Genomic DNA, 24007 nt, shown 5'->3' on the forward strand with positions numbered 1-24007 from the left:
GCAGCTAAAATGGTTGCCCATATTCCCCCCGAAGGAGAGAAGCGCTCACTGTAAGCCTCACCCAGGCACCAACTGCCGGTGCATTCTCTCCAGTGCTGCACGTCTCTGCTGCCCAGACAGGACTTAAGGTCACGGTGATTCAGCGACAGGTGTGCCACGCTCCTATGTCACTCTGTTTCTGGGGTTCGCACAATCCTATTGATCTATCGCCCAGGCAGGTAACCGCTGCAGCGCCTCTCACTGCCCCAACCCATGCTGAGAAAGGGGTATCAGTGGGGCATCAGGGTCACCCGCGGGGGAGGGGGGCGGTACTGCTGCATGTGAGTAGCACGCCCGTCGGGACCCGTCCGTCCAGGGGGAAGGGGGGGGGGGGAGTCAAGGGAAGCGCCTATGTGAGGAGGAGCACGGGGAACTGTTGTGGCACTGTTCTGATCCTCTGAGGGTGATGGTAACCAAAGCGCACTTGTAGGTATTCCTTTATAAATTATTACAATTAAATCACACAAAGCATAAAGCGGACATAAATGCACTGAATATTAAATATTACAACAGTCAATTACTACAGTCACAGTTAATATGCACATTGTGCTTGCTCATAGGATTGCAGATCAGGTGTAGATTTGGGTTCTACCAGGTACTCTGTCTGGTATATTATAATCTGGTTGCTGGAGGTGTTCTCCCCAGACTTAGCACTTCCATTAGCCACATGAAGAAGGTGCATTTGCCTCTGTGTTTAGAGTATGCTACAGCAAAGCTACACAGTATTTGTAAATGCACTTGGGCTATAAGTGGGTGCTTTCTGTATACAATAAGCTATATAAGGAGAACTAAATAAGTTCAACTGCAGTTACAAACAGTATTTTGTCCCGCCGTCGGGACCCGTCCGTCTACGGGGGGGGAGTCAAGGGAAGCGCCTATGTGAGGAGCGCACCTTGTATATGAGGAGCACGGGGAACTTGTTATGGCACCGTATATGTGAGTATATAATTTATATACTTGTATATATACACTATACTTATACAGTATATAGTGTAAAATATATACTTATATACAAGTATATAGTTTAGTATGGCAGCTTACTTAGCCTTCCCAAACTTGCCTGACAGTTAAAAAAAAACACCCTAGGCTTATACTCGAGTCAATAAGTTTTTCCAGTTTTCTTAGGTAAAATTAGGTACCTCGGCTTATATTCGGATCGGCTTATACTCGAGTATATACGGTAACTTATCCAAATCCTGCAAATCTCCCACTTACTGGAGGCTTAGGATCTATCCTGTTAGTGCTCCAGTGTGGCCCTGGAAATTAGTGCTAAAAAAAAGGTTACATTATAGTTATATTTTCATTTTAAAATTCATGAACAAATCTAATCACAGAAAATATAAGGCTAGGCTGTTAAAAAAGGACACTCTTGTTCTATTTAAAGGCCAAGTGGTGAACATGGGCTCAGATTATGTAGCTTTCTCAGGGGCCAGTATTGCTGTCACACCACTCTGCTTATTCCATTCCTGTATTCCAGGCCTGTTTAACTGGAGGCTGGTGGGCATGATGCAGGCTTTTATGGATTATTTAGGGCATTTAGCCTGTCCATTGAACTCTGTTTCCTTTTTTGTATGATATTATTATTACAGAAAACATTGTCTCGATTACACACTTGCAACTGCTATCCTTGCCCTTGTACTATCATTAAAGTCCAATATAAACTGCAGTTTTATTTATAGGTACAGTGCAAGGTGCCTTTTAAATGTACCAAAATGGAAGCACAATCTTGCCTTTCAGTACAAGTACATTCCTTTCTGTACCAGGGACACTAATAGATTTACAAGGTACACAATTAAATGAAAACATTTTAAAAGTAGACCAATTTGTACCCAAATGCCACTGCACCTGAAAAATCAGAAAGAGGCAATAGTGCAAAGCTAGTGTCAAGAAGAGAGATGTTAAAGTGATAAGAATAATTGTGCAGCCTGAAGGCAGAGCTCAGCCATATGCTTTTTTTCATGTCCATATCAGGTTCTGCGCTTTGGTAATTTGCTCACCTTTCCAACAGGAATGCCACCTATTTCCCACCTCAAAAGTGAGACACCTGAAGGTAGGGGAACTTCCAGCAGTGGGCCAAATGTAGCAATATTTATCTGAAGGTGTACCACCCCTTTAAGTTCAGCTGCAGTTATGAAAGTGTAAATATTTCCCAGTTTACATACTGCCTGGCCTAAGAAACACCACAAAGGCCTACAAACAGTGGCAAAACTATAGAGGAATGGGGTGCTTGTACTGCCAGGTCTGCTTTCTCTAGTCTCGGAAATTTTCTGCAGCCACTGCAAACTATCAGCAGCAGGTGCGTGCCCATGTGAGTGTGGGCAGGGAGGGAGATAGTGGCTAGGTACCTGTGTGTGTTGGGCCCCTCCAAAGATTTTTTCGGCCGGCGTGTTCGTTAAAGCCACTTCTAATGGAGTGTGGTGCGGATTGCGGATACCCTGATAATGATGTGGAGTGCATCTAAAAAATTTACCATTTCTCTGTTTGATACCTATTTTTGTAATGGTATTGTATCCTGTATGATATGTGTGATATCTGTATAGCAGAAAAGCCATTAATAGACAGTGCGTGTAACAGCTTATTGTAAAGTTTAAAGCTTTTGAAGACTGCTGCAGCGCATAGTATTATGTTGTTAGATAAAGATCATATACTCCCTTAATTCTTTCAACATCTGCCAAAAAAAAAAAAACAAATAATTAGATCTGCCCTTCTAGTGCAAAAGAATTATGCTTCATTATGATTATGCAGATGGCCATGCATGCAGGGCTCATTTGCTTTTGAGCCTTGTGCAGTAACCAAGGAGCAATTAGCTTTTTGTGTTTGTTTTGAGCAATTTTATCCAAACCAGTGTTATCCTTAGTGAATTTAAAACTGCATTGTAACACCTTCAGGAGGTGTGGATGGCTTTCTCTGTCCACACTGAGCTTACATAAAAACAATGGTCCACATATAGCAGGCAGCAGACTGCACAATGCTGTATATGTTCTGGTACTGAAATATTGATTCCGAAAGGTTTGTCTTCTCTAGCATTTGTTCTTCTGAATGTAAAGAAGGCTAACCTACTTATAAGCAGATTGTAAACTGCACATGTCTGTGCATAAGATGAGTTAAAAAGTAGCATGACAATGTTAAAATTATAGGGGTCTTATGAAGCATATCTTTTTATTAAAATATTGGTACAGCAATGAATAAAGAATACTTGTAAATGGTTAATTTTATAACTAACAAAGCAAAATTAACAATACCAGATTCCATAAAAAATATACAGTGTCCTACAATATTGTACATGAAACTGTTAAATGATGCTTCCTCTCTACTGTATGGAAAGAAGAAAACACTAGGCTTTATTTGCATATGATTTAATTATTTCAGACCTTGATGTGTTTAAACCAAAACCCAAAATATTGTATAATTGCATGATGTTATTTCTTGTGCTGAAACAGCCATGCAGCAAGCATATTTTTATGTTCAAAATAATCTCAAGAGCACATACATGAAGTAATTTACAAGCTTACATGCATGGCATTATGTGACCATGTCTAGAATAAATTAGTATTTAGACAAACTAGTAAATAGTATATGGACTAAGGGGTACTTTGGAATGTGAGTATAGTGATTGTCATGCTGGGTGATGGCTCATTCATGCTCTGGGCTTACTGTAACTCAAGACTCCCATTCAGTAAAAAATCCATGAACCTACTGAATATCCATGTATTCACCACAACTTTTGTGAGGCATAATATCTGTGCATTAGGTACATAGATTCCACACTGTGGGAACATATATAACATACAGATAGAGAGGATTTTGTATGTATGCATCTTGGGGAAGCAGCAGCACAGTTCATTTTTGGGGGGTACGTGTACACGTGTCAGATGGTTCAATTCAATGAGTCCTATCTGTAGATTTAAAAGCAAATAAAAATGTTTGAAATGTTACAATAATATTGAGTATATGTGTAAACTGGACGTTGCATTAACTATGCATTTATGCATTGTAGGGTGGAAGACATTTTAGGAGCATTGTTTTATATATATATGTATGTGTGTGTGTATATATATATATATTTGCAGGACATGTCACATATTGCAAAATGCACTTTATATTGCTCTATAATCATGTAAACTATGAGGTAACCTTGTTAACATTAACAGTTATAACACTAGCAAAAAATTATATTTTTTATATAATGAATCATTTTTTTTTTTTCATTGTGTCTTTTCGCAATGAAAGATAGAGGACTAGAATGTTACTTTTGGTGTCTTATAGAAGGAAGATTTTTCTGGTTACTATTATTATTGTATTTATTAATTAGCTTTATTATAAGCCTTTACCTCCAGTTGTTTTATTGTTATTTATCAGTCTGCTTTTTTGTTTCTATGTACTGTACCAATTGAATAGAAGCTTAATAAGTCAATACACACGTTGCTGTCTAATTTAAACTAAAAGTTCATTTTAGGGCAAACTGTTCCTTAGAATAAAAATGTAAGTATGGCTAAATGTTGGATGAAGGAGGCTGATTTTTCCATTCTAATCTACGGTATTTAGGTAAAATTTTATTAAAGTCTAAAAATGATTTTATTGATACGGTGTAGGATGATAACTGCCTAGTAAGTAGAGAAGGTGGGCAAAAGAACATCAAATTCTTGAGGCCTACATGTAGGAATAAGGCCTGAGAAACGACAGTGGTTATAGCAACACATCCATGGGATGTGATTTGAATAATGTACCTTGGTGGGTATTAAGAAGGAAAAGGCAACATAATATAAATTCCCCACCATGAAAAGTCACAATTTATTTTAGTATATTATATGTCCTTGGCGATTACACTCTTCAAATTTCTGGCCATGTTAAATGCCCAGAACCCCTATATTAACACTGGCCGCACAGTTAACTAGCAATAAGGTTAGAGTAGCACTGATATCTTGTATATATTTTAAAAGACTGTTTTTTCTTTGTATCGTAACACTTATGTTTCAAGGTTTCAACAGCTACAAAATTGCAGTACTCAGAGACTCAACAGAGAGGACATAAACATACATATGCTGAAATAAAATGACAGCCATGTGGTTTCAATATGCAGTGCAAACTTCAGGCAAATGGAAGCATTTTCAAGGCTAAAATATGTCCAGTTTCTCTTTTAACACGAATATGTCAGCCAGCAAATTCACTTACATTTATAATGGATAGAAAAAACAGATGACGTGCTACTTTTTTCTCAGGTAATACTACAGAAATTCCTGGAAAGGACTATAACATTTTAGCAGCAGTTGATTAAAATCAGTTATATCTGGAGAAGGCTGAATCAGTGAGGAAGATAAGAAATACAGAGTGGTCATAGCAGGACTGGTCAAGAATAGAAGGTAGGAGGAGAATGTTTTGGTTTTTTTTAACCTCCGTGGAGCATAAAAGAGTAATAGTTTTCAAATTTCTTATACTGCTGAAAAAAATAGTCAGTTTGTGGAGAATGAAGAATAATAACAATACTGCAGTATGACAGAAAATAGGAAAGATTTGGGCTATACAGATGAACACAAGGGCACACTTTGTAATCCATATTTTGGAAGTACCTGACCAAGAAAACTTTTGGAAACTCATCTTTTTGAGAGAGTTTTCTCTTTCTTTTTACCTCTCAGATTTAACCCTATAGCGTAATACAAGATAAGCAAGAAGACGAAGTCCAAGAAAGAAGCCTCCCAAAACTAAGAAGTCCACATACAGCTTGGCATCCTCAACATCTAACTCTTGCAGAACCTGTTGAGGCAGCTGAAAAGTGCAGGGTAACTCACGACATTGCAGAGGCGCTCGATCCATGCCATAGATTGCTAGGATGACTCCTTCAAATCCATACCTGTGTGGCAAGAGGAAATATAAAACAATAACAGTTACAAGTTATGCACTTTGGTAGAAATAATATAAACGCGAACTATCTACTGTATGGTAGTTTGTTGAGGGTATCCTTAATGGAGAAGGATCTAGGGGTTTTTGTAGATAACAAGTTGTCTAATTTTAAGCAGTGTCATTCCGTGGCTACTAAAGCAAATCAAGTTCTGTCTTGTTTAAAAAAGTGCATTGACTCAAGGGATGAAAACATAATTTTGCCTCTTTATAGGTCCCTGGTAAGGCCTCACCTTGAGTATGCAGTGCAGTTTTGGGCTCCAGTCCTTAAGAAGGATATTAATGAGCTGGAGAGAGTGCAGAGACATACAACTAAACTGGTAAAGATGATGGAAGATTTAAGCTATGAGGTTAGACTGTTGAGGTTGGGGTTGTTTTCTCTAGAAAAGAGGCACTTGTGAGGGGACATGATTACTCTGTACAAGTATATTAGAGGGGATTATAGGCAGATGGGGGATGTTCTTTTTTCCTATAAAAATGATCAACGCACCAGAGGTCACCGCTTTAGATTAGAGGAATGGAGCTTCTATTTGAAGCAGGTGGTTTTTCACGGTGAGGGCAGGGAGGTTGTGAAATGCCCTTCCTAGAGATGTGGTAATGGCAGGTTCTGTTAATGCATTTAAGAGGGGCCTGGATAAGTTTTTGAACAAGCAGAATATCCAAGGCTATTGTGATACTAATATCTACAGTTAGTATTAGTGGTTGTATATATAGTGTGTATGTATGTGAGTGTATAAATTGGTAAGTATAGGTTGTGTGTGCTGGGTTTACTTGGATGGGTTGAACTTGATGGACTCTGGTCTTTTTTCAACCCTATGTAACTATGTACAAGGAAGCAACTTCTTAATCCTTGACTTTGAAAACCCACTTTGGCTATACAACATTTTTTTTTCTATTTTTGACCCTTTGTACAGTAGTCATGGTTTCTGTGTGATTTTCTAATATGTTTCGATGTAGCTGATAATTTTCAGTGGTTGTAAACATGTATGGCGTGAGCAGTTTGTTTTTTGTGTTTTTTTAATATATATACTTGTAAAAAAGTTTAATATTCTAAGATCAGTCAATTGCCCCCAAGATAGATAGATAGATATATATATAGTTATTTAGTGCTAATCGATTAAATTCCATGATACAACACATTTCCTCCTACCTGACGTATGAGATGTAGGAGCACCATTGTAGGTATGTTGGGATGGTTTTAAAGCTGACAAAGAAGCCTGAGAATAGCAATACTGGAATTGCAGTAACTGGTCCCACGAAGGTTGCAACCTATAAAGAAAGGGAAGGAATGTAATCTGCTACCATTTTAATTTTTTCTTAAGTTGTACCAGTCACTTTCTGGATAACTGCCACCGTCTCAGTCTTCTCCTGCCTGCTTGTATGTGCTTTGCTTTCTAAATGTATTACATTTTTATTTCTTGATGTAAACATGATATGCCTTAACCCCTAACTTGACAACATAACCTCATAGCTTAAAGGAGAAGGAAAGGCTACCAAAGAGTTAATCTCAAGCTGCAGGTTTACCGTCTCAATAGTGCCCTTAAATGTCCCCATATTGCGATCGTTCAGATGATCAGAATCCAAACGTGAAAAAAAAAAATGCTAAGCTGGGTAAAGAGGATTCCCATAATGCATCGCTCCTGCACAGACCCTACGACTAGGGCTGTAGGTGATGCATGCACATGTCTCTCTTTAGTGAGCGCCCACAAGCAGGCGCGCTCCCCTTCCATCAGATCCTCTGAGCTGGCCCCTATGAGCGCGCACCATTAGCAAGTGTCCGATTGCTATGGTGATGCCCTATATAAAAAGTGGATGCAGCGGCGAGCCGGGGCCATAAGAATAGGATGCAGCCGGACACAGAAGGAGCAGGCGAGTGCTGGGGGAAACGGGGTGGGTCGTGGCATGGAGGATGCTGAGGGGAGCTGGAGGATGCGCATTTAGGTGCACTGTGCCATGTCAAAAGATCCAAGATGGCGGCCGCGACAGAGTGCACATAGAGCAAAGTTCAAAGGCACATTTGGGAGAAGGGAGCATTATTTTAAAAAATGAAGTTGGCAATCTGCTACAGGCAAGGGGGCTCTACAATATATTAAGGGCTGTAGTAGAAGCCTTTCCTTGTTCTTTAAATCTTTCATCCCCTTTACCAGTTTAATTGTACTCTCTCCAGCTCATTAATATCCTTCTTAAGGACTGGAGCCCAAAACTGCACTGCATACTCAAGCTGAGGCCTTACCAGGGGCCTATAAAGGGGCAAAATTATGTTCTCATCCCTTGAGTCAATGCCCTTTTTTAAACAAGACAGCACTTTATTTGCTTTAGTAGCCACAGAATGACACTGCTTGGAATTAGAAAACTTGTTATCTACCAAAATCCCCAGTTCCTTCTTTATTAAGGATCCCCCCAACACCCTACTATTTAGTGCATAGCTCGAATTTATATTGTTTCTACCAAAGTGCATAACTTTGCATTCATTAACATAAACCCTCATTTTCCATTTTGGTGGCAGCATCCTGCATGGAACATCTAATTTAGTATCAGCAAAAATAGAAACAGTACTCTCAATCCCCACTACCAGGTCATTAATAAACAAGTAAAAAGGAAAGGACCAAGGACAGACGCCTGAGGTACTTTTTTACCACCACTTTTTGTAATCTATCCTTCAGTCAGTTCCCTATCTAAGTACAAATATTGTGTTCCATTCTAAGGGCAGTGACACACGGGGAGATTAGTTGCCGCGCAACAAATCTTTGTAGCTGGAATGTAAATCGCCAATGGGATGGCATACGCGGCGCCACGATTTGCCTAAGTCGCCCGAAGTTTCCTCTCAAGGCAAGTTCGGCAATTTACATGGCATTGCAGGGAGATTTTTCGTGGCGCAACAAATCTCCCCCTGTATCCGTGACCTAATATTCCTCAATTTTATCATTAAAGGAACAGTAACACCAAAAAAATTAAAGTGTATAAAAGTAATTACAATATAATGTACTATTGCCCTGCACTGGTGTAACTGGTATTGTCTGAGAAACTCTACTATAATTTATATAAACAAAGCTGCTGTGTAGCCATAGGTGCGGCCATTCAAAGGAGAAAAAGTATAGGTTCCATATCAGATAACAAAATAAAGCCCATTATATTCTACAGAGCTTATCTGTTATCTGCTATGGAACCTGTGCCTTTTCTCCTTTTTTGAATGGCTGCGGATACAAAGCAGCTTATTTATATTAACTATAGTACTGTTAATGTACCCAACACACAACTTAAACTAGTGCAGGGCAACAGAACATTATATTTTAAATACTTTAAAAAACATTAATTTCGTTTTTTGGTTTTACTATTCCTTTCTGTGAGGTATCAAATGCTTTAGTACAAGTAGATGACATCCACTGCCATCCCAGAATTGAGGTTCCTGCTCACCTCCTCATAAAAGCAATTTAATTAATCTGGCAAGATCTGTTACGTATATACCCATGCTGGCACAAACTCATAGTATTCTGATTTGCAATGTATTTAAGTACCCTATCCCTTATTACTGCTTCCAAAAGCTTTCATACTACTGTTGTCAGACTAACAGGTCTATAGTTTTCAGGCTAAGAATGATCTCTTTTTGAATAACAGCACCACATTAGCAATTCGCCAATCTCTGGGCAACATACCAAACCTCAATGAATCCTAACAAATTAAGTAAAGAGGTTTGGCAATCACTAAGCTAAGGTCATTTAATACCCTGGGATGAATACCAAATGGTCCTGAGCCTTTGTTTACCTTTACATGTTAAAGTCTCTTTTGAATTTCCTCCTGAGTTGACCCATATATCAGTAGTTATATGACTAGAATTGGGCCTATTAAAAGGTAAGCCTTGATTAACTGGCTCACTTTGCAATGGCTTTATTTGTTTACAAGGGGAATATACTGACATGTATACTTATTAAGCTGTCCTTGGTAACTCCCAAAAAGGGTGTAACCATTTAAAATCACTGCCCAGTCACGTTTCATCCCACCAGGTCTTGTGACCAATTATATCATAATTTTCAGCACATGCAATAAACTCCAGCTTTCATAATTTACCTAACAAGCTCCATGCATATGCCAGTATACAGCAGAGGTTACTACTTTTGCCTTTTTATATTACATAACAGAGAGTTGGCGCTGAGGTTACTACTGAATAAGTAGTGTGTTGTTGCAGTAGATCACTGACATATCGTTCCTCACCTGTAAAGAATTTGATGCAACTCCAATTAGAAGACCTAATGATTGTGCCACAAGGGCAGTAGAAGTTGCCAAAGCTGAGAAGAGTAAAAAACGTGAAACCTCAGGAGGTTGACTGGTCATCCAGTATACAATGCTACAATATGCCACAGGGCAGACTATCTGTCAGAAATCAAGACAGAAGAGGTAACAGTTAATCCATGTACATAATTGGTTCTTGGTGGTTAGATTCAAACCAAAGCATTGCTAAAACATGATTTGGAAAATGCTGTCCTAGGACAAGAAGCGTTATCCTTTTAGTTGTGTTTAATAGGATGCAAAAATTAATTACAAAACATGGTTCCTCTGTACTTGACTTACAACATTTCTATACTAAATGGCTAGAAACAAACATCAAAGGGGTGGTTCACCTTTAATTTAACTTTCAGTATGTTATAGAATGAACAATTCTAAGCAACTTTTCAATTGGTCTTCATTATTTATTTCTTGTAGTTTGTGAATTATTTGCCTTCTTCTTCAAATTCCTTGTAGCTTTCAAATAGTGGCCACTGACCCCAGCAGCCAAAAACTATTGTTCTGTGAGACTACAGCTTTATTGTTAGTGTTACTTCTTATGCAGGTATAGGACCCATTATCCAGAATGCTTGGGACCAAGGGTATTCCGGATAAGGGGTCTTTCCATAATTTGGATCTCCATGCCTTAAGTCTACTAAAAAATCAATAAAAAATTAATTAAACCCAATAGGATTGTTTTGCATTCAATAAGGATTATTTATATCTTAGTTGGGATCAATTACAAGGTACTGTTTTATTATTAAAGAGAAAAAGGAAATCAGTTTTAAAATTCTGAATTATTTGATTAAAATGGAGTCTATGGGAGACAGGCTTTCCGTAATTCGGAGCTTTCTGGATAACGGGTTTCCAGATAAGGGAACCCATACCTGTATATGTTATTTTCTAATCAGTCCCTCAAACCACTCCCTGGTTGCTAAGGTAGTTTGAACCCTAGCAACAAGATACCTGTTATAACTCCAAACTGGGAGCTGCTGAAAAATTATTGAAATAAATGAAAAACTACAGATACAATATATTACCCTCTATGTCATACTAAAAGTTAACTCAAAGGTGAACAACCCCTTTAAGTTTTAAAGACCAGTGCAAATCATACAATAACATCTCATATTATATATTTATTAAATACATTTTTTGCCAATACAGATTGGCAAAAACATTTTAAAAAATTCCCCTCTTGATTGGTGCATAGTATGTATGCATTGCTAAGCATCAAACGGGACATATTGTGTAAAAAAACAAGAATGTGGCAGCAAATGATACTCTTTTAAATATAGAGGTAATGTGCTGAGAAAAGTTGTGTTTCAACCTGACATATTAAACATTTCTCTACAAAACTTTTTACTAGTACCACCCATCTGTTCCACTTCCTGCCGCTTCCTTTCCAAGGCTGCGCAGGGGGATTGGCAGCACTCAGCACACTGCACTGTAGGATCAGGTTAGTTGGACCCGATAGGGAACTGAAGCCTATATTTGCTTGTGACTGCAGGGTTGTGATTGGCTATCCCCCTACTACTGTGCTTCTGACAGGGACCATTAGGACATGCCCACCCCTCATTTAAAACAGAGACCATAGCAGATCTATGACTAATGCCACTCAGGGAGGATTATTGGCCTGCAGATAAGCAGAAGCCCAGAATCTGCCCCTACACTTCAAAAATCTGATGGTTGTGCCTGCACCCACCCATTGTGTCGCTTTAGCTAAAGCTGAAACATATATTATTCTTCACTGCCTACAAGATAAGGGGGGGGTTCCATTTATGCTATATGTTTCTTTTAAGCATAACACCTTTCAGTTCTGGGCTATACAGGAAATACTGTATTGCAGGAACAGGCCAACAAAATCAGGGGGATCTTGAGAAATGTCCTACAGCAATTATGTGCCACCCACTTGTATTTTATACATAGCCACAAGTATAGGATGTATACTAAAACTTACTTATTTTGGTACGTTTTGTAAAGCCAGACAGTAAAGCAGGGGTCGGGAACCTTTTTGGCTGAGAGAGCCATAAACACCACATATTTTAAAATGTAATTCCGTGAGAGCCATACAATATGTTTGCCCGCGGATGCTGGGGCAAGGTAAGGTGGGTCCCAAGGATGCCTGATGCGGATGCGATGCAGAGCAGGGCGTGGCCTGCGCTCGGTGGATAGAAGACGTGTTCTAAGGCTTAGAACACGTCTTCTATCCACCAGGCGGAGGCCACGCCCCCCATTATTTTTTTTATTAAAGATTTGGAAGCGAGCCAGATGCAGCCATCAAAAGAGCCACATCTGGCTCCCGAGCCATAGGTTCCCTACCCCTGCAGTAAAGCTTGGTAGATTTTACTTAAACCTTCAAATAGGCCCCTAAAAGTCTTTTGCTTTTAAAAGTACATAGTTGAAAATATCAGATACCCTTTAAAAAATTTGGACTTGTAAGACCACGGTATGTTACCTGAAAGGGAACATCTGCCATGGTCTTAGCCAGATAATAGGCCTTCAAGCTGTACCAATAATTCAGATGTTCTCGTAGAAAGACAGACATCTCCAGGGGAACTGTGAGGAAACAATGAAGAGTGTGGGGGAGAATGGCAGAGACAACTGGGAGTCTTTGAGGAATTGAGATATGGGTGAATATAATGTATTGGCAAGAAAAACTAGAAGGCAAAGAAAAACATAAAAGGTGAAGAATGAAATATTGAAAAAAGATAAATGTTATGTATAGTTTGGAGATGAGTGAGAGAATAAGTAGGCAGTGTCTGTGTAACAATGGAAGCCGCAAGAGATGACAGAAAGCCTATGCTTAATAAAGTGGGTTCTCTTACAGGTCAGCACAGTAGGCATGAGGGCTGCAAACATAAGGAAAAGCATGGAGAAGAACAGGAAGCCTGTGTTATTGAACACTTTGCTGGCATCATCTCCAATGTGCAGATACAGCAGCCCGATCAAAACCCCAATACATAGGTGAGACATGAAACGCAGATGAGTCAGGACCTGGAGTAGGAGAACAGCACAGGTAACGTGCCATGGCACAAAGTGAACATAAACAAAAATCTTCAGCACACCACTTACATACATGTTCTCAAAGGGTGCTTAACCACAGCCGCTCCCAAGCCTTTTTTCCATGTATCTTTGCAAAGGGGAAGAAGCACTCCAGTGTGTCGGCAATGCCTTTAAATCATTTATTTGCAGAAATGAACAGACAGCACAAGCTTTCAGGGGTGACCCCTTCTTCAGGTGAAATACACACAAGTGAACAATTTACTCACTAAAAGATGGGCAGTATTAGAACAAGTCCATTTACTTAGAGGTGGAAATGTGACTAAACAATTATTAAAAAGAGAGGCAGTGTGGATTAAAAAACTGGATTCTCTTTCCCCTCAAGGTTTAAACGAAAGCTTCAGCTTGAAATGTTTTTTATAGACTTTGTAACTGTTTATTGTAGGATACTTTGTATAATTGGTTTTTAAATGTGATACTTTGTATTTATGATTATATGTTTTACAGATTATGAAGTGTAAAGGACTCCTATGAAGGGGATTGTTGATTCACATAATTGAATGGCTGCTTGGGACTGTTTGGCATTGCAGCTGAGATGGGGTTAATGGGTCACATGGTAGTGTCACATGGTCTGCTAAGGTATTTAGTGAGTAAATTGTTCACTTGTGTGTATTTCACCTGAAGAAGGGGTCACCCCCGAAAGCTTGTGCTGTCTGTTCATTTCTGCAAATAAATGATTTAAAGGCATTGCCGACACACTGGTGTGCTTCTTCCCCTTTGCAAAGATACATGGCACAAAGTGAGACACACCTAGTAAGAGCATCATGGCTCAGTAAACCTGCAGAAATATTATCCTCATCAAATGAATATACTCTAATACAAAGGGAAAAACATTCTGACAAGAGTTGAGGTATCATGCTTAAGCCTAATGTTAATTCATATTAAGTCCGTTCAAGGAATACCTACTGTATACCTAAATTCTACCTTGCAACACACCTCAGTCTATTTTCTCATCATTTTCTGCTTACACTTCTACAATGTTCTCTTAATTGTTTAGGATATTTTATTTTTAAAGAGGCAAATGAGATCTGTAATTTCCTTAGCTTCAACCTATTTTTGTTATGTAGTTTCATTTTTGCCATGTTTAAACCTTTTTTAGTGGTTCACAACATAAATCCGTTCAAGTGGAATCAATTTGGGCTTATTTCTTTGTGTGCTTCAGGCCTAATTGTCTTGCAAAGTAGCTGCTAAATAAATGTATCAATGTAACTAATCAAATGATAAAGTGAAGTAATCAAAACATTGCTTTTATCACACCTTAATATTATAAAAACCCTCTGTATGTATAGAGTGGGGGTTGTAGCCAACCTTCCAGTAAATCAGTGGCTACTAAGCAAAGCTAATAAAGCTGAGCTAGTAATATTTTGAAACTGATGGAAAATAAAGCAAATTAAATATAAATCTGCTAATATTTTTATAAGGGAACTCCATAAGGAAAACAATTAAAAAAATAAAGCTGTGACAAATGTACCCCTATTATAGAAATAACCTGAACTCCAATTCCCAAGATTACCCAGGCCATCAATAGTGGGGACATTCAGGACTGCTCTAAGGCTGATGCTACACTAAGGGGCTGATTTACTAACCCACGAATCCGAATTGGAAAAATTCTGATTGGAAAACGAACATTTTGCGACTTTTTCGTATTTCTTGTGATTTTTTCGTCGCCGTTACGACTTTTCGTAAATTGTCGCGACTTTTTCGTAACCATTACGACTTGCACGAAAAGTCGTGACTTTTTCGTAGCCGTTACGATTTGCTCGTATCTTGTCGCGACTTTTTCGTATTGAGCGCTCGTAAGCGGCGGGCGAAACTTTCAGACTTAGCATGATTTTGGAAGCCTCCCATAGGACTCAATGGCACTCTGCAGCTCCAACCTGGCCCAAGAAAAGTCACCATACTGAAGCTTGAATGAATCCGAAACTTTCGTACTCAGCGCAAAAGCTGCGAAAAAGTCGCAACTTTTAGCGCAAGTCGTAGTGCTACAAAAAAGGCGCGATATTTTGCGAAACATTCGTAATGGCTACGAAAAAGTCGCGACTGTCATGCCAGGCCATATTGCCCGGGCATTGTAACAAGGTAAAATGGCAGCATTTGCGTTGTGTCCACCAGACACCCCTAATTAACCCAATACACACTATCAACATCTGGTTTCGGGCTCCCGCAGAGACCCTTAATTAAATATGTAACCCATGACTACAGGAAGGTGTCAACTTCATCAGACAATGCGGGACCAGCCCAGTTATACCCGCCAGTTAGGAGAAATGGGTGTTTGGGGGGCTGGGACATGAGACACCCCTCATGTTTGGTATCATTTTGATCGCCCACATATGGGTTAAAACAATTCCCTACTTTCATAATAATATTGAGTACTGGCAAGTACCAATATTATATGAAAAGAAACTGGCTCTATAAGTACAGCTCTCTAAAGAGGGTGGGTGGGGACCACCCAAAGGGGTCATGTGACCAGTTCCTGGGCACTCCCTCCTCATGCATACGGTAATGAGGGAGGGGCCCAGCGGGGAATAAAAGCACGCATGCCCAGGTATTCTTTAGCTCATTCTGGAGGCCTCAACTTATGCAACTTATGTTGGGGGATGGGCTCAGGATTTCAACCTCTTGCCTCAGAGGGCACAAGATATTCGGTAACGTATTTCTCTGTGTTTTAATCCCCTTTTATTTTTATAACTGTTCTGCAACATGTATGTCTTTTTGTAACATTCACTGTTTTTATATAACAAATGCACTGTCCACTTTGGATCATTAAATATAAAATTTAATAAGTTTTTCTTTGTGCTCTATTGAACCTTTATGCCTTGGGAAGAGTGTGTATGTAAATGTGTTTTAACCCCTTGCTAGTTATAAGGAAAGTGTGTCTGCTTAACCTTTTGTTTGCTGGCGGGAGAGTTGTGTGTTGTCTGTGGATTAACTTGCATTGTCTGTGAGAGTGCGTAGCTAGGAAGTCTGGAGCGATTTGCCTCTGTGAAGTGTCAGTGTGCAATAGAACCTTTAGACTTGGGTGCTTGCGGCCTTTAAACGCGGTGGTGGCAGTTTGTTAAGTTTAGGCGGGTTGGGGCTGTTTGGGGTTTGATTGCATGAGTTAGCGAAAAACTGTGTAGTTGATGTAATAACCCTTACAGCTGCCTGCCTGGTCACGTGCGTCTGTGGTGGCGTTCGTGACAGCGACAATTTCCGAAAAAATCGATCATTACGAAAAAACGCATTCGGACGCCTTCGGACTGTTCGTGGATTAGTAAATGTGCCCCATAGCGTATGGCGTATATTTTTCGCTTGCTGAAAATATACGCCATATGCTATGTATGGCATCAGCCTAAGGGGTCAGGATAAATTTTAAATCCGGTGGTCTAGCTATTAGCGTAGGCAATTTGAAAATTAAGCTAGTAACAATTTTTGTTGAAAAATGGTAAATGGCATTCAGTTATTTTGGAGCTTTCTGGAAAGTTTCCAAATAATAAATGCCATGGCAGATATGTGTAAGGAACCAACAGGTACCACTGAACAGCATGCATGCCAACACTGGCTTAGAATCAGCTCACTAATGTATCCTGGAGCCACTATATCAGCCGAGGTGCAGGCACACAGCAGATTTCAGGGCTGAAACTATGCATTTCAGCTGAAAAGACAGAATGGGTGTGATACATATTATGAATTGATTAATTTGGTGTTTTAAAAGGTGTCATCCTATTACGGGCCTTCTAGTTAGATGCATACTGTGTTGGTAACAGATGTGTAAGGTACCCTCACCTAATCCTAATTTTTCTCAATTTTATAAAAGTATTATTTTTTGCTTAGCCACTTACAACAACATGTTTTTGTGTACTTACCGTATCTCTCAGAATAGAGAGGAAGGTGCGTTTGAAAAGGATGCAGAATTGGTTTAGGGAGCTGGTGGCAAAAGTGTGGCTCTCTACATGTACAGAGACATCCTGTTAAGACAAGCACATGCATAGGTATAAATATACATGCAGAATAACTGTATGCGATTTTCTGCATACACCAAAATATGCATACTCCAGTGTTTGCTTCTGTACAATGTGAAGTGTGATTTTTCTAGATATAGCTATGCTGTACAGACTATGTCCATGCCAGAAATAACATGATTTATACCCAAACTGATGTAAGCAAAGCATGAATACATTTTGGGATCTGCCAACGTGGACACTAATTAGCTTTCATGTTCGTTTATTGCAGGCACCTATTTTATCTCTGCTACCGCAGTTGTGGTTGCACAGGGTTACCCACAGTCAGTTGCCCATAAAATTTCATTTATCAAGGGTAAGTGTTTCAGAGGGTGCTCTTGGTTCTGATCAGCCCATCTTGCCTCCTGTTTCAAATTTAATACAATTGTGCCTATTAATGCATGGGAACCCTGGAGCTATTGCTACTTTTGCACAGCATGTTTGCTCCTAATTAACGATGAAGTGCAGGACTGCACAACTGCATAAAGTGCAAATCTCACTGGCAAGTGCAACAACACTGGAATTCTGGGAAAATCACTGCATTTTGGGGAAGAATAATGTCAGTTGCAATCACAATTGCATTTTAATGACTGCACTTGTGGTTGTAAATGAGTTGACTAAACTCATTCTACAGGGAAGCATTTATTACCAAATAACCCAACTTGATCACATTTAAAGAGCTGGATTGAGCAGCTTATTCACGCCATCCAACATTGACCTTTAAAATAATACACTTTAAAAACAACAGATCGGCACATTTTGAGCTTTTTGGAAGGGAAATGTCATAAATAAATAAAAAATGCAACTAGTTATCAGGTAGCATTTACTGATCAGTCATCTTAAAACAAACATCTGGTTGGTTGCTATGACCGATCTAGGCAAACTGTGCACCTTATGTTGGCATTGTTAGCCGCAAAGCATTAATTTCATCTTTATTTTACAAAAATACTTGTTTGATTAATTAATAATGCAAGTCAGATCTATGCTGCATATGACTGTATTGCACTGTAATTTAACCAACTAACGATGTAACATGATACTGTATTAGTGTCACAAAGGTGTATGTGGGAATTTTATAAATCAATTAAATATAGATTTTTAAAAATAACAAGCTTCAGAATATTAACAAGTTCAGATTTGCTCTTTACCTCTTGTAATCTAATTTTTATATAATCTGTATGTTCATTGTATACACCCAGAGCAGACTAAAGGTGGCCATACACGTGGCGATCCGACGATGTTTCGTACGACCATCGGTCGCACGAAACATCGTAAGATCCGCCACACACCATTCAGGGCTGAATCGGCAGGTAAGGAGGTAGAAACAATAGGATTTCTACCTCCTTCTGCCGATTCAGCTCTGAAGGGAGAATTTTGGTCAGGCGCCTTCTATGGCGCCCGATCAAAATTTTCAAACTTGTCCGATCGGCGAGTCGTCCGATATCGGCAGCTTCCTGCGATATCGGTCGACTCGCCGACATGCCATACACGCACCGATTATCGTACGAAACGAGGTTTCGTACGATAATATCGGTGCGTGTATGGCCACCTTTAGCCTGTGCCTAAACAAAAAGGAAAGATAGGCAAATGTTGGTGACCTCACTGCCTTAGGGCTCTGGTACATGGGGAGATTAGTCGCCCGCGACAAATCTCCCTTGTTGCGGGCGACTAATCTCCCTGATACGACATCCCACCTGCGAAAATGTAAATCGCTGAAATTGCGGCGCCGCGTATGCCATCCCACCAGCGATTTACATTTTCGCCGGTAGGATGGCAATTTGGGGAGATTAGTCGCACGCGAAACGGGAGATTTGTTGTGGGCGACAATTTATAAACTAATGATTTAAGCTACATACTAATGTTACAGATGATGGGCTCACATACTCACATTAGGGCAGTGCTCCTGATCGAGCTTGGTTTGCTGGCTCTTGTCTCGAGTGATAGGACATAAGCCATCTTCTACAGCCCGAAATAACAAAGGGTTTAAGTCACCATATTCCCCTGATGCCAGCTCAATAACTATTAATCAAAAGGAAAAAGCAGCTAATGAAAAACAGGAAAAGTAGTTAAATGTTGCAACTACGGTATGCTTATTGTTTTGGAGATACTGCTTACTTGCTACGGACAAGGGAGCGCTTGAGATGTTTGACACGTTCAAGCAATGAGCCATAAGGATTAGAGGATCGCTATCTGGAATCCCCTGCAGGGCAACATTGCTTTGGTGCTCATAAGTTAAGAAAAGTATGCCTCTTCCTTATTGATTTATGGCCTCTCATACTCACCTATGGGACTTTTCAGCTGACACTCAGGTGAAGGCATTTGATCTGATTGTATTATATGGCATTTCTTTTGAAAGATCAGCCAGGAGCCTCCCACACATCATTGGTAGGTTAATTTAGTCAAAAATGATCAGAAGGGTTGATAATTGTGCTCCCTATGTACTATCATGCTTGCATATCTTTTAAATAATTATAATATTCAGAGATACATTCATTTTAATGTAGGGTAAAAGAGTCATCTAGGAATAAAATAATTTGCCATATATAACCCATAAAGCTTTGTTACCCTCTTAAAGGAGAATGCAAGTCAAAATTTAAAAAGCATACTGCCCAATAGTCCTCCTATTGTTTAGTAAAAACTCCATACATTTGGCTCACCTAATCAAATATTTACTAATATTTACTTACAAATATTTACTCAGTCACACTTACTTCACATTTTCTAGAACAGGCAGCCATCTCTGAAAAGGTATTCTCCCTTCCTTTCCCTCCTTGCTTCATACTGCACATGTGTTTCATTCCCTCCCCCCCCCCTCCCCTCTGCCAGATTCGCTTCTGATTGGCTGGTGGGCATGTGTAGCTCAGAACAGGAGACAGGATCAAGTTACACACATGCTCATAGAATAGGAAGGCTGCCGCTGGCAGCCTACAGGAAGGGAAGAGAGATTTGAGTGATGTCACTGTAGTCTTCACACTGCTGTAGGCTGTCAGCACCATATCTCAGAGATGCAAGCCGGGATCTGGGAATTTAGATATGCAGTAAGTACTTAAAAAGAATGCCTTTAGACTTACTTTTAATTTATATTAACCTTTCATTGTCCTTTAAAGCAGTGTTATCTTTGCAAATGCTGAAAAATCAAGTTACAGGAGTATCCTGTAAACAACTGAACTTAATGGATCAATTTATATAATAATTATACATAACCATGCACCTTTAAGGGGGTACTGATAGCAGGTAAGGTAAATCTGCAGGATGATGTATGATGAATATATATGACTCACTGAAATCAGCAGGATTGTGGTAGGTTGGGCAGTGCAGTCCCAGACCCTTCAGATATGGAATGAGGTGAGTTACAGACCCTCGGTATATACACTGCCCTTGACTGAGGATATATAGCTGGAAAAATAGAAAGATAATTATATCTATCTAGATGTGCATATATCCATGCATATCCAACATAAAATCACATTTTTGCTTCTCCAGAGCAGTTCTGTCCAACTTCATCTAAAGCAAGAGTAGTCTTTCTACCATTTTGTCATGTTCTGTGTCCTGCCCATGGAACAATGAGCAAAAAGAATCAAACAGAAAAAAGGTGTTTTGTTCATTCATAAACAAGTGTGGAATAAAGAATGAAATTGGTAGTTTACCTTTAAGTTACCTTTTTAGTATGATGTTGACAGTGATATTCTGAGACAGTCAGTAATTTGTCTTCATTTTTTATTTTTTGTGTTTTTTAAATTATTTAAGTTTTTTTGTCAGCAGCTCTCCACTTTGGAATTTCAGCAGCTATCTTGTTACTAGGGTACAAATTACCCTACTAAAACAGGAAATGGTTTGAATGAGGGTCTGGAACAAGAATAGAAGGGCCTGAATGAAAAGATAAGCAATAAAAAGTAACAATAACAGTAAAGTTAGCCTCAGATAGGAATCGTTTTTTTTTTAATGCCATGGTCATTGACCCCCATTGGAAAGGTGCAAAGAGTCAGAAGAAAGCAAATAATTACAAAAGAAAAAAATTATAGAAAAATAAAAAATAACAACCAACTGAAAAGTTGCTCAAAGCTTGCCATTCTATAACATACTAAAGGTTAACATGAAGGTGAACTACCCTTTTAATTAAAAAAAATGTATCTTTTAATTAATCTCTTGTACCACCAAACATGTACCCTGTGTGGCCTCATATCCACATGTTTATCATGATTCTGATATTAAATCTAAACACATATTTTGGAGCATGTCAGTGGAGCCTTATATAATTATAAATACACACAGGAAAAAGTTAAATGATTTGCAAGCAGCTTTTTTCCATATATATGAGGTTATTTGCCCAAGTAGATTGAGGTTGAATATTGATTTATATATATACCTTCGAAAAATGTTATAAGCGCACTCCAAAGGCTTTTCATAAAAATTCAATCTTTATTTAAGCATTGCCATCTGATCAATGCTAAAATAAACATTGAATTTTTATGAAAAGCCCTTGGAGTGCGCTTATAACATTTTTCGAAGGTGTAAATAATTCCCTAAGCTGCACCCAGGCAATAATAAATGGTGGCTGAACGGGAGTTCGGAGTGTGGATCGTGATGCGGTTGTACATATATATATATATATATATATATCCAGCAGCGAAGAGATCCGCTCTGAGGTACTGAGGTAGCCGAAACGTTAGTCTTCTCAATAAACACCAGATTAATTCTGTGAGTGCGGATCTCTTCGCTGCTGGATCTAATTCTTCACTTGGACCTGCACCCAGGCTATTGTGACCCGATTGACGTGAGTGCTGGCTCTCTCCTGATGCGTGTATATATATATATACAGGTCCTTTTCAAAAAATTAGCATATTGTGATAAAGTTCATTATTTTCTGTAATGTACTGATAAACATTAGACTTTCATATATTTTAGATTCATTACACACAACTGAAGTAGTTCAAGCCTTTTCTTGTTTTAATATTGATGATTGTGGCATACAGCTCATGAAAACCCAAAATTCCTATCTCAAAAAATTAGCATATCATGAAAAGGTTCTCTAAACGAGCTATTAACCTAATCATCTGAATCAACAAATTAACTCTAAAAACCTGCAAAAGATTCCTGAGGCTTTTAAAAACTCCCAGCCTGGTTCATTACTCAAAACCGCAATCATGGGTAAGACTGCCGACCTGACTGCTGTCCAGAAGGCCATCATTGACACCCTCAAGCAAGAGGGTAAGACACAAAAAGAAATTTCTGAACAAATAGGCTGTTCCCAGAGTGCTGTATCAAGGCACCTCAGTGGGAAGTCTGTGGGAAGGAAAAAGTGTGGCAGAAAACGCTGCACAACGAGAAGAGGTGACTGGGCCCTGAGGAAGATTGTGGAGAAGGACCGATTCCTGACCTTGGGGGACCTGCGGAAGCAGTGGACTGAGTCTGGAGTAGAAACATCCAGAGCCACCGTGTACAGGCGCGTGCAGGAAATGGGCTACAGGTGCTGCATTCCCCAGGTCAAGCCACTTTTGAACCAGAAACAGCGGCAGAAGCGCCTGACCTGGGCTACAGAGAAGCAGCACTGGACTGTTGCTCAGTGGTCCAAAGTATGTCATTCGGAAATCAAGGTGCCAGAGTCTGGAGGAAGACTGGGGAGAGGGAAATGCCAAAATGCCTGAAGTCCAGTGTCAAGTACCCACAGTCAGTGATGGTCTGGGGTGCCATGTCAGCTGCTGGTGTTGGTCCACTGTGTTTTATCAAGGGCAGGGTCAATGCAGCTAGCTATCAGGAGATTTTGGAGCACTTCATGCTTCCATCTGCTGAAAAGCTTTATGGAAATGAAGATTTCATTTTTCAGCACGACCTGGCACCTGCTCACAGTGCCAAAACCACTGGTAAATGGTTTACTGACCATGGTATTACTGTGCTCAATTGGCCTGCCAACTCTCCTGACCTGAACCCCATAGAGAATCTGTGGGATATTGTGAAGAGAAAGTTGAGAGACACAAGACCCAACACTCTGGATGAGCTTAAGGCCGCTATTGAAGCATCCTGGGCCTCCATAACACCTCAGCAGTGCCACAGGCTGATTGCCTCCATGCCACGCCGCATTGAAGCAGTCATTTCTGCAAAAGGATTCCCGACCAAGTATTGAGTGCATAACTGAACATAATTATTTGAAGGTTGACTTTTTTTGTATTAAAAACACTTTTCTTTTATTGGGCGGATGAAATATGCTAATTTTTTGAGATAGGAATTTTGGGTTTTCATGAGCTGTATGCCACAATCATCAATATTAAAACAAGAAAAGGCTTGAACTACTTCAGTTGTGTGTCACCCCGGGAGGAGGAAACTCGTCAGGCCGTTCAGTCACCTTGCAGCAGCAAAACTGAACGGCCTGACGAGTTTCCTCCTCCCGGGGTGAGTTTCTGTTTTTTGTCACAGATAGTGATCAGTGGCCCTGATGAGTATGCGGACAGACACAATTTAGATAGGAATGTTTGTGTTGTATACATTATATACATCAGTTATACGTGTCAACCTTGGCTTTGACTTCCGACTGCTTGCTGCTTTGGCATAGCAAGCCCTTAAGTTCGGGAGAATTATTGGATTTTATTTGTACAATAATGTTTAACACGAGACCGTGACCCGGTTCTGAATAATGTTACCCTGTTTTGAATAAGTGTCACGCTTTGTATATTATCTGTGTCTCGTTTTCTTTATTTATTTATTTTTCCTTTACTTACTTTATTTTTATTTTTCTTTTGGGTAAATTCACATTAACACATTCTCTTTTATTTATTCGG

General features: G+C 39.5%; 1 protein-coding gene across 2 annotated transcripts in view; it reads right to left on the minus strand.

The window, feature by feature from the left end:
- Window positions 1–3173: 3173 nt before the first annotated feature.
- abcg4 (ATP binding cassette subfamily G member 4) overlaps window positions 3174–24007 on the minus strand; it is a 41782-nt gene continuing 20948 nt past the window's right edge. The window contains exons 8-15 of one of the 2 annotated variants that reach the window (XM_004916053.4): window positions 20516–20630; window positions 19123–19253; window positions 17100–17201; window positions 13020–13188; window positions 12650–12750; window positions 10144–10302; window positions 7085–7203; window positions 3174–5887 (exon numbers count right to left, since the gene is read on the minus strand). In XM_004916053.4, the coding sequence (XP_004916110.1) occupies window positions 5662–5887; window positions 7085–7203; window positions 10144–10302; window positions 12650–12750; window positions 13020–13188; window positions 17100–17201; window positions 19123–19253; window positions 20516–20630 (1122 nt within the window). In that variant the 3' untranslated portion in view covers window positions 3174–5661. The remainder of the gene's footprint in view (window positions 5888–7084; window positions 7204–10143; window positions 10303–12649; window positions 12751–13019; window positions 13189–17099; window positions 17202–19122; window positions 19254–20515; window positions 20631–24007) is intronic. The other variant, XM_031906002.1, reaches the window with a different exon arrangement.

This window comes from Xenopus tropicalis, chromosome 7 (genome assembly GCF_000004195.4).
Source record: "Xenopus tropicalis strain Nigerian chromosome 7, UCB_Xtro_10.0, whole genome shotgun sequence".
Classification (NCBI taxonomy): Eukaryota; Metazoa; Chordata; class Amphibia; order Anura; family Pipidae; genus Xenopus; species Xenopus tropicalis.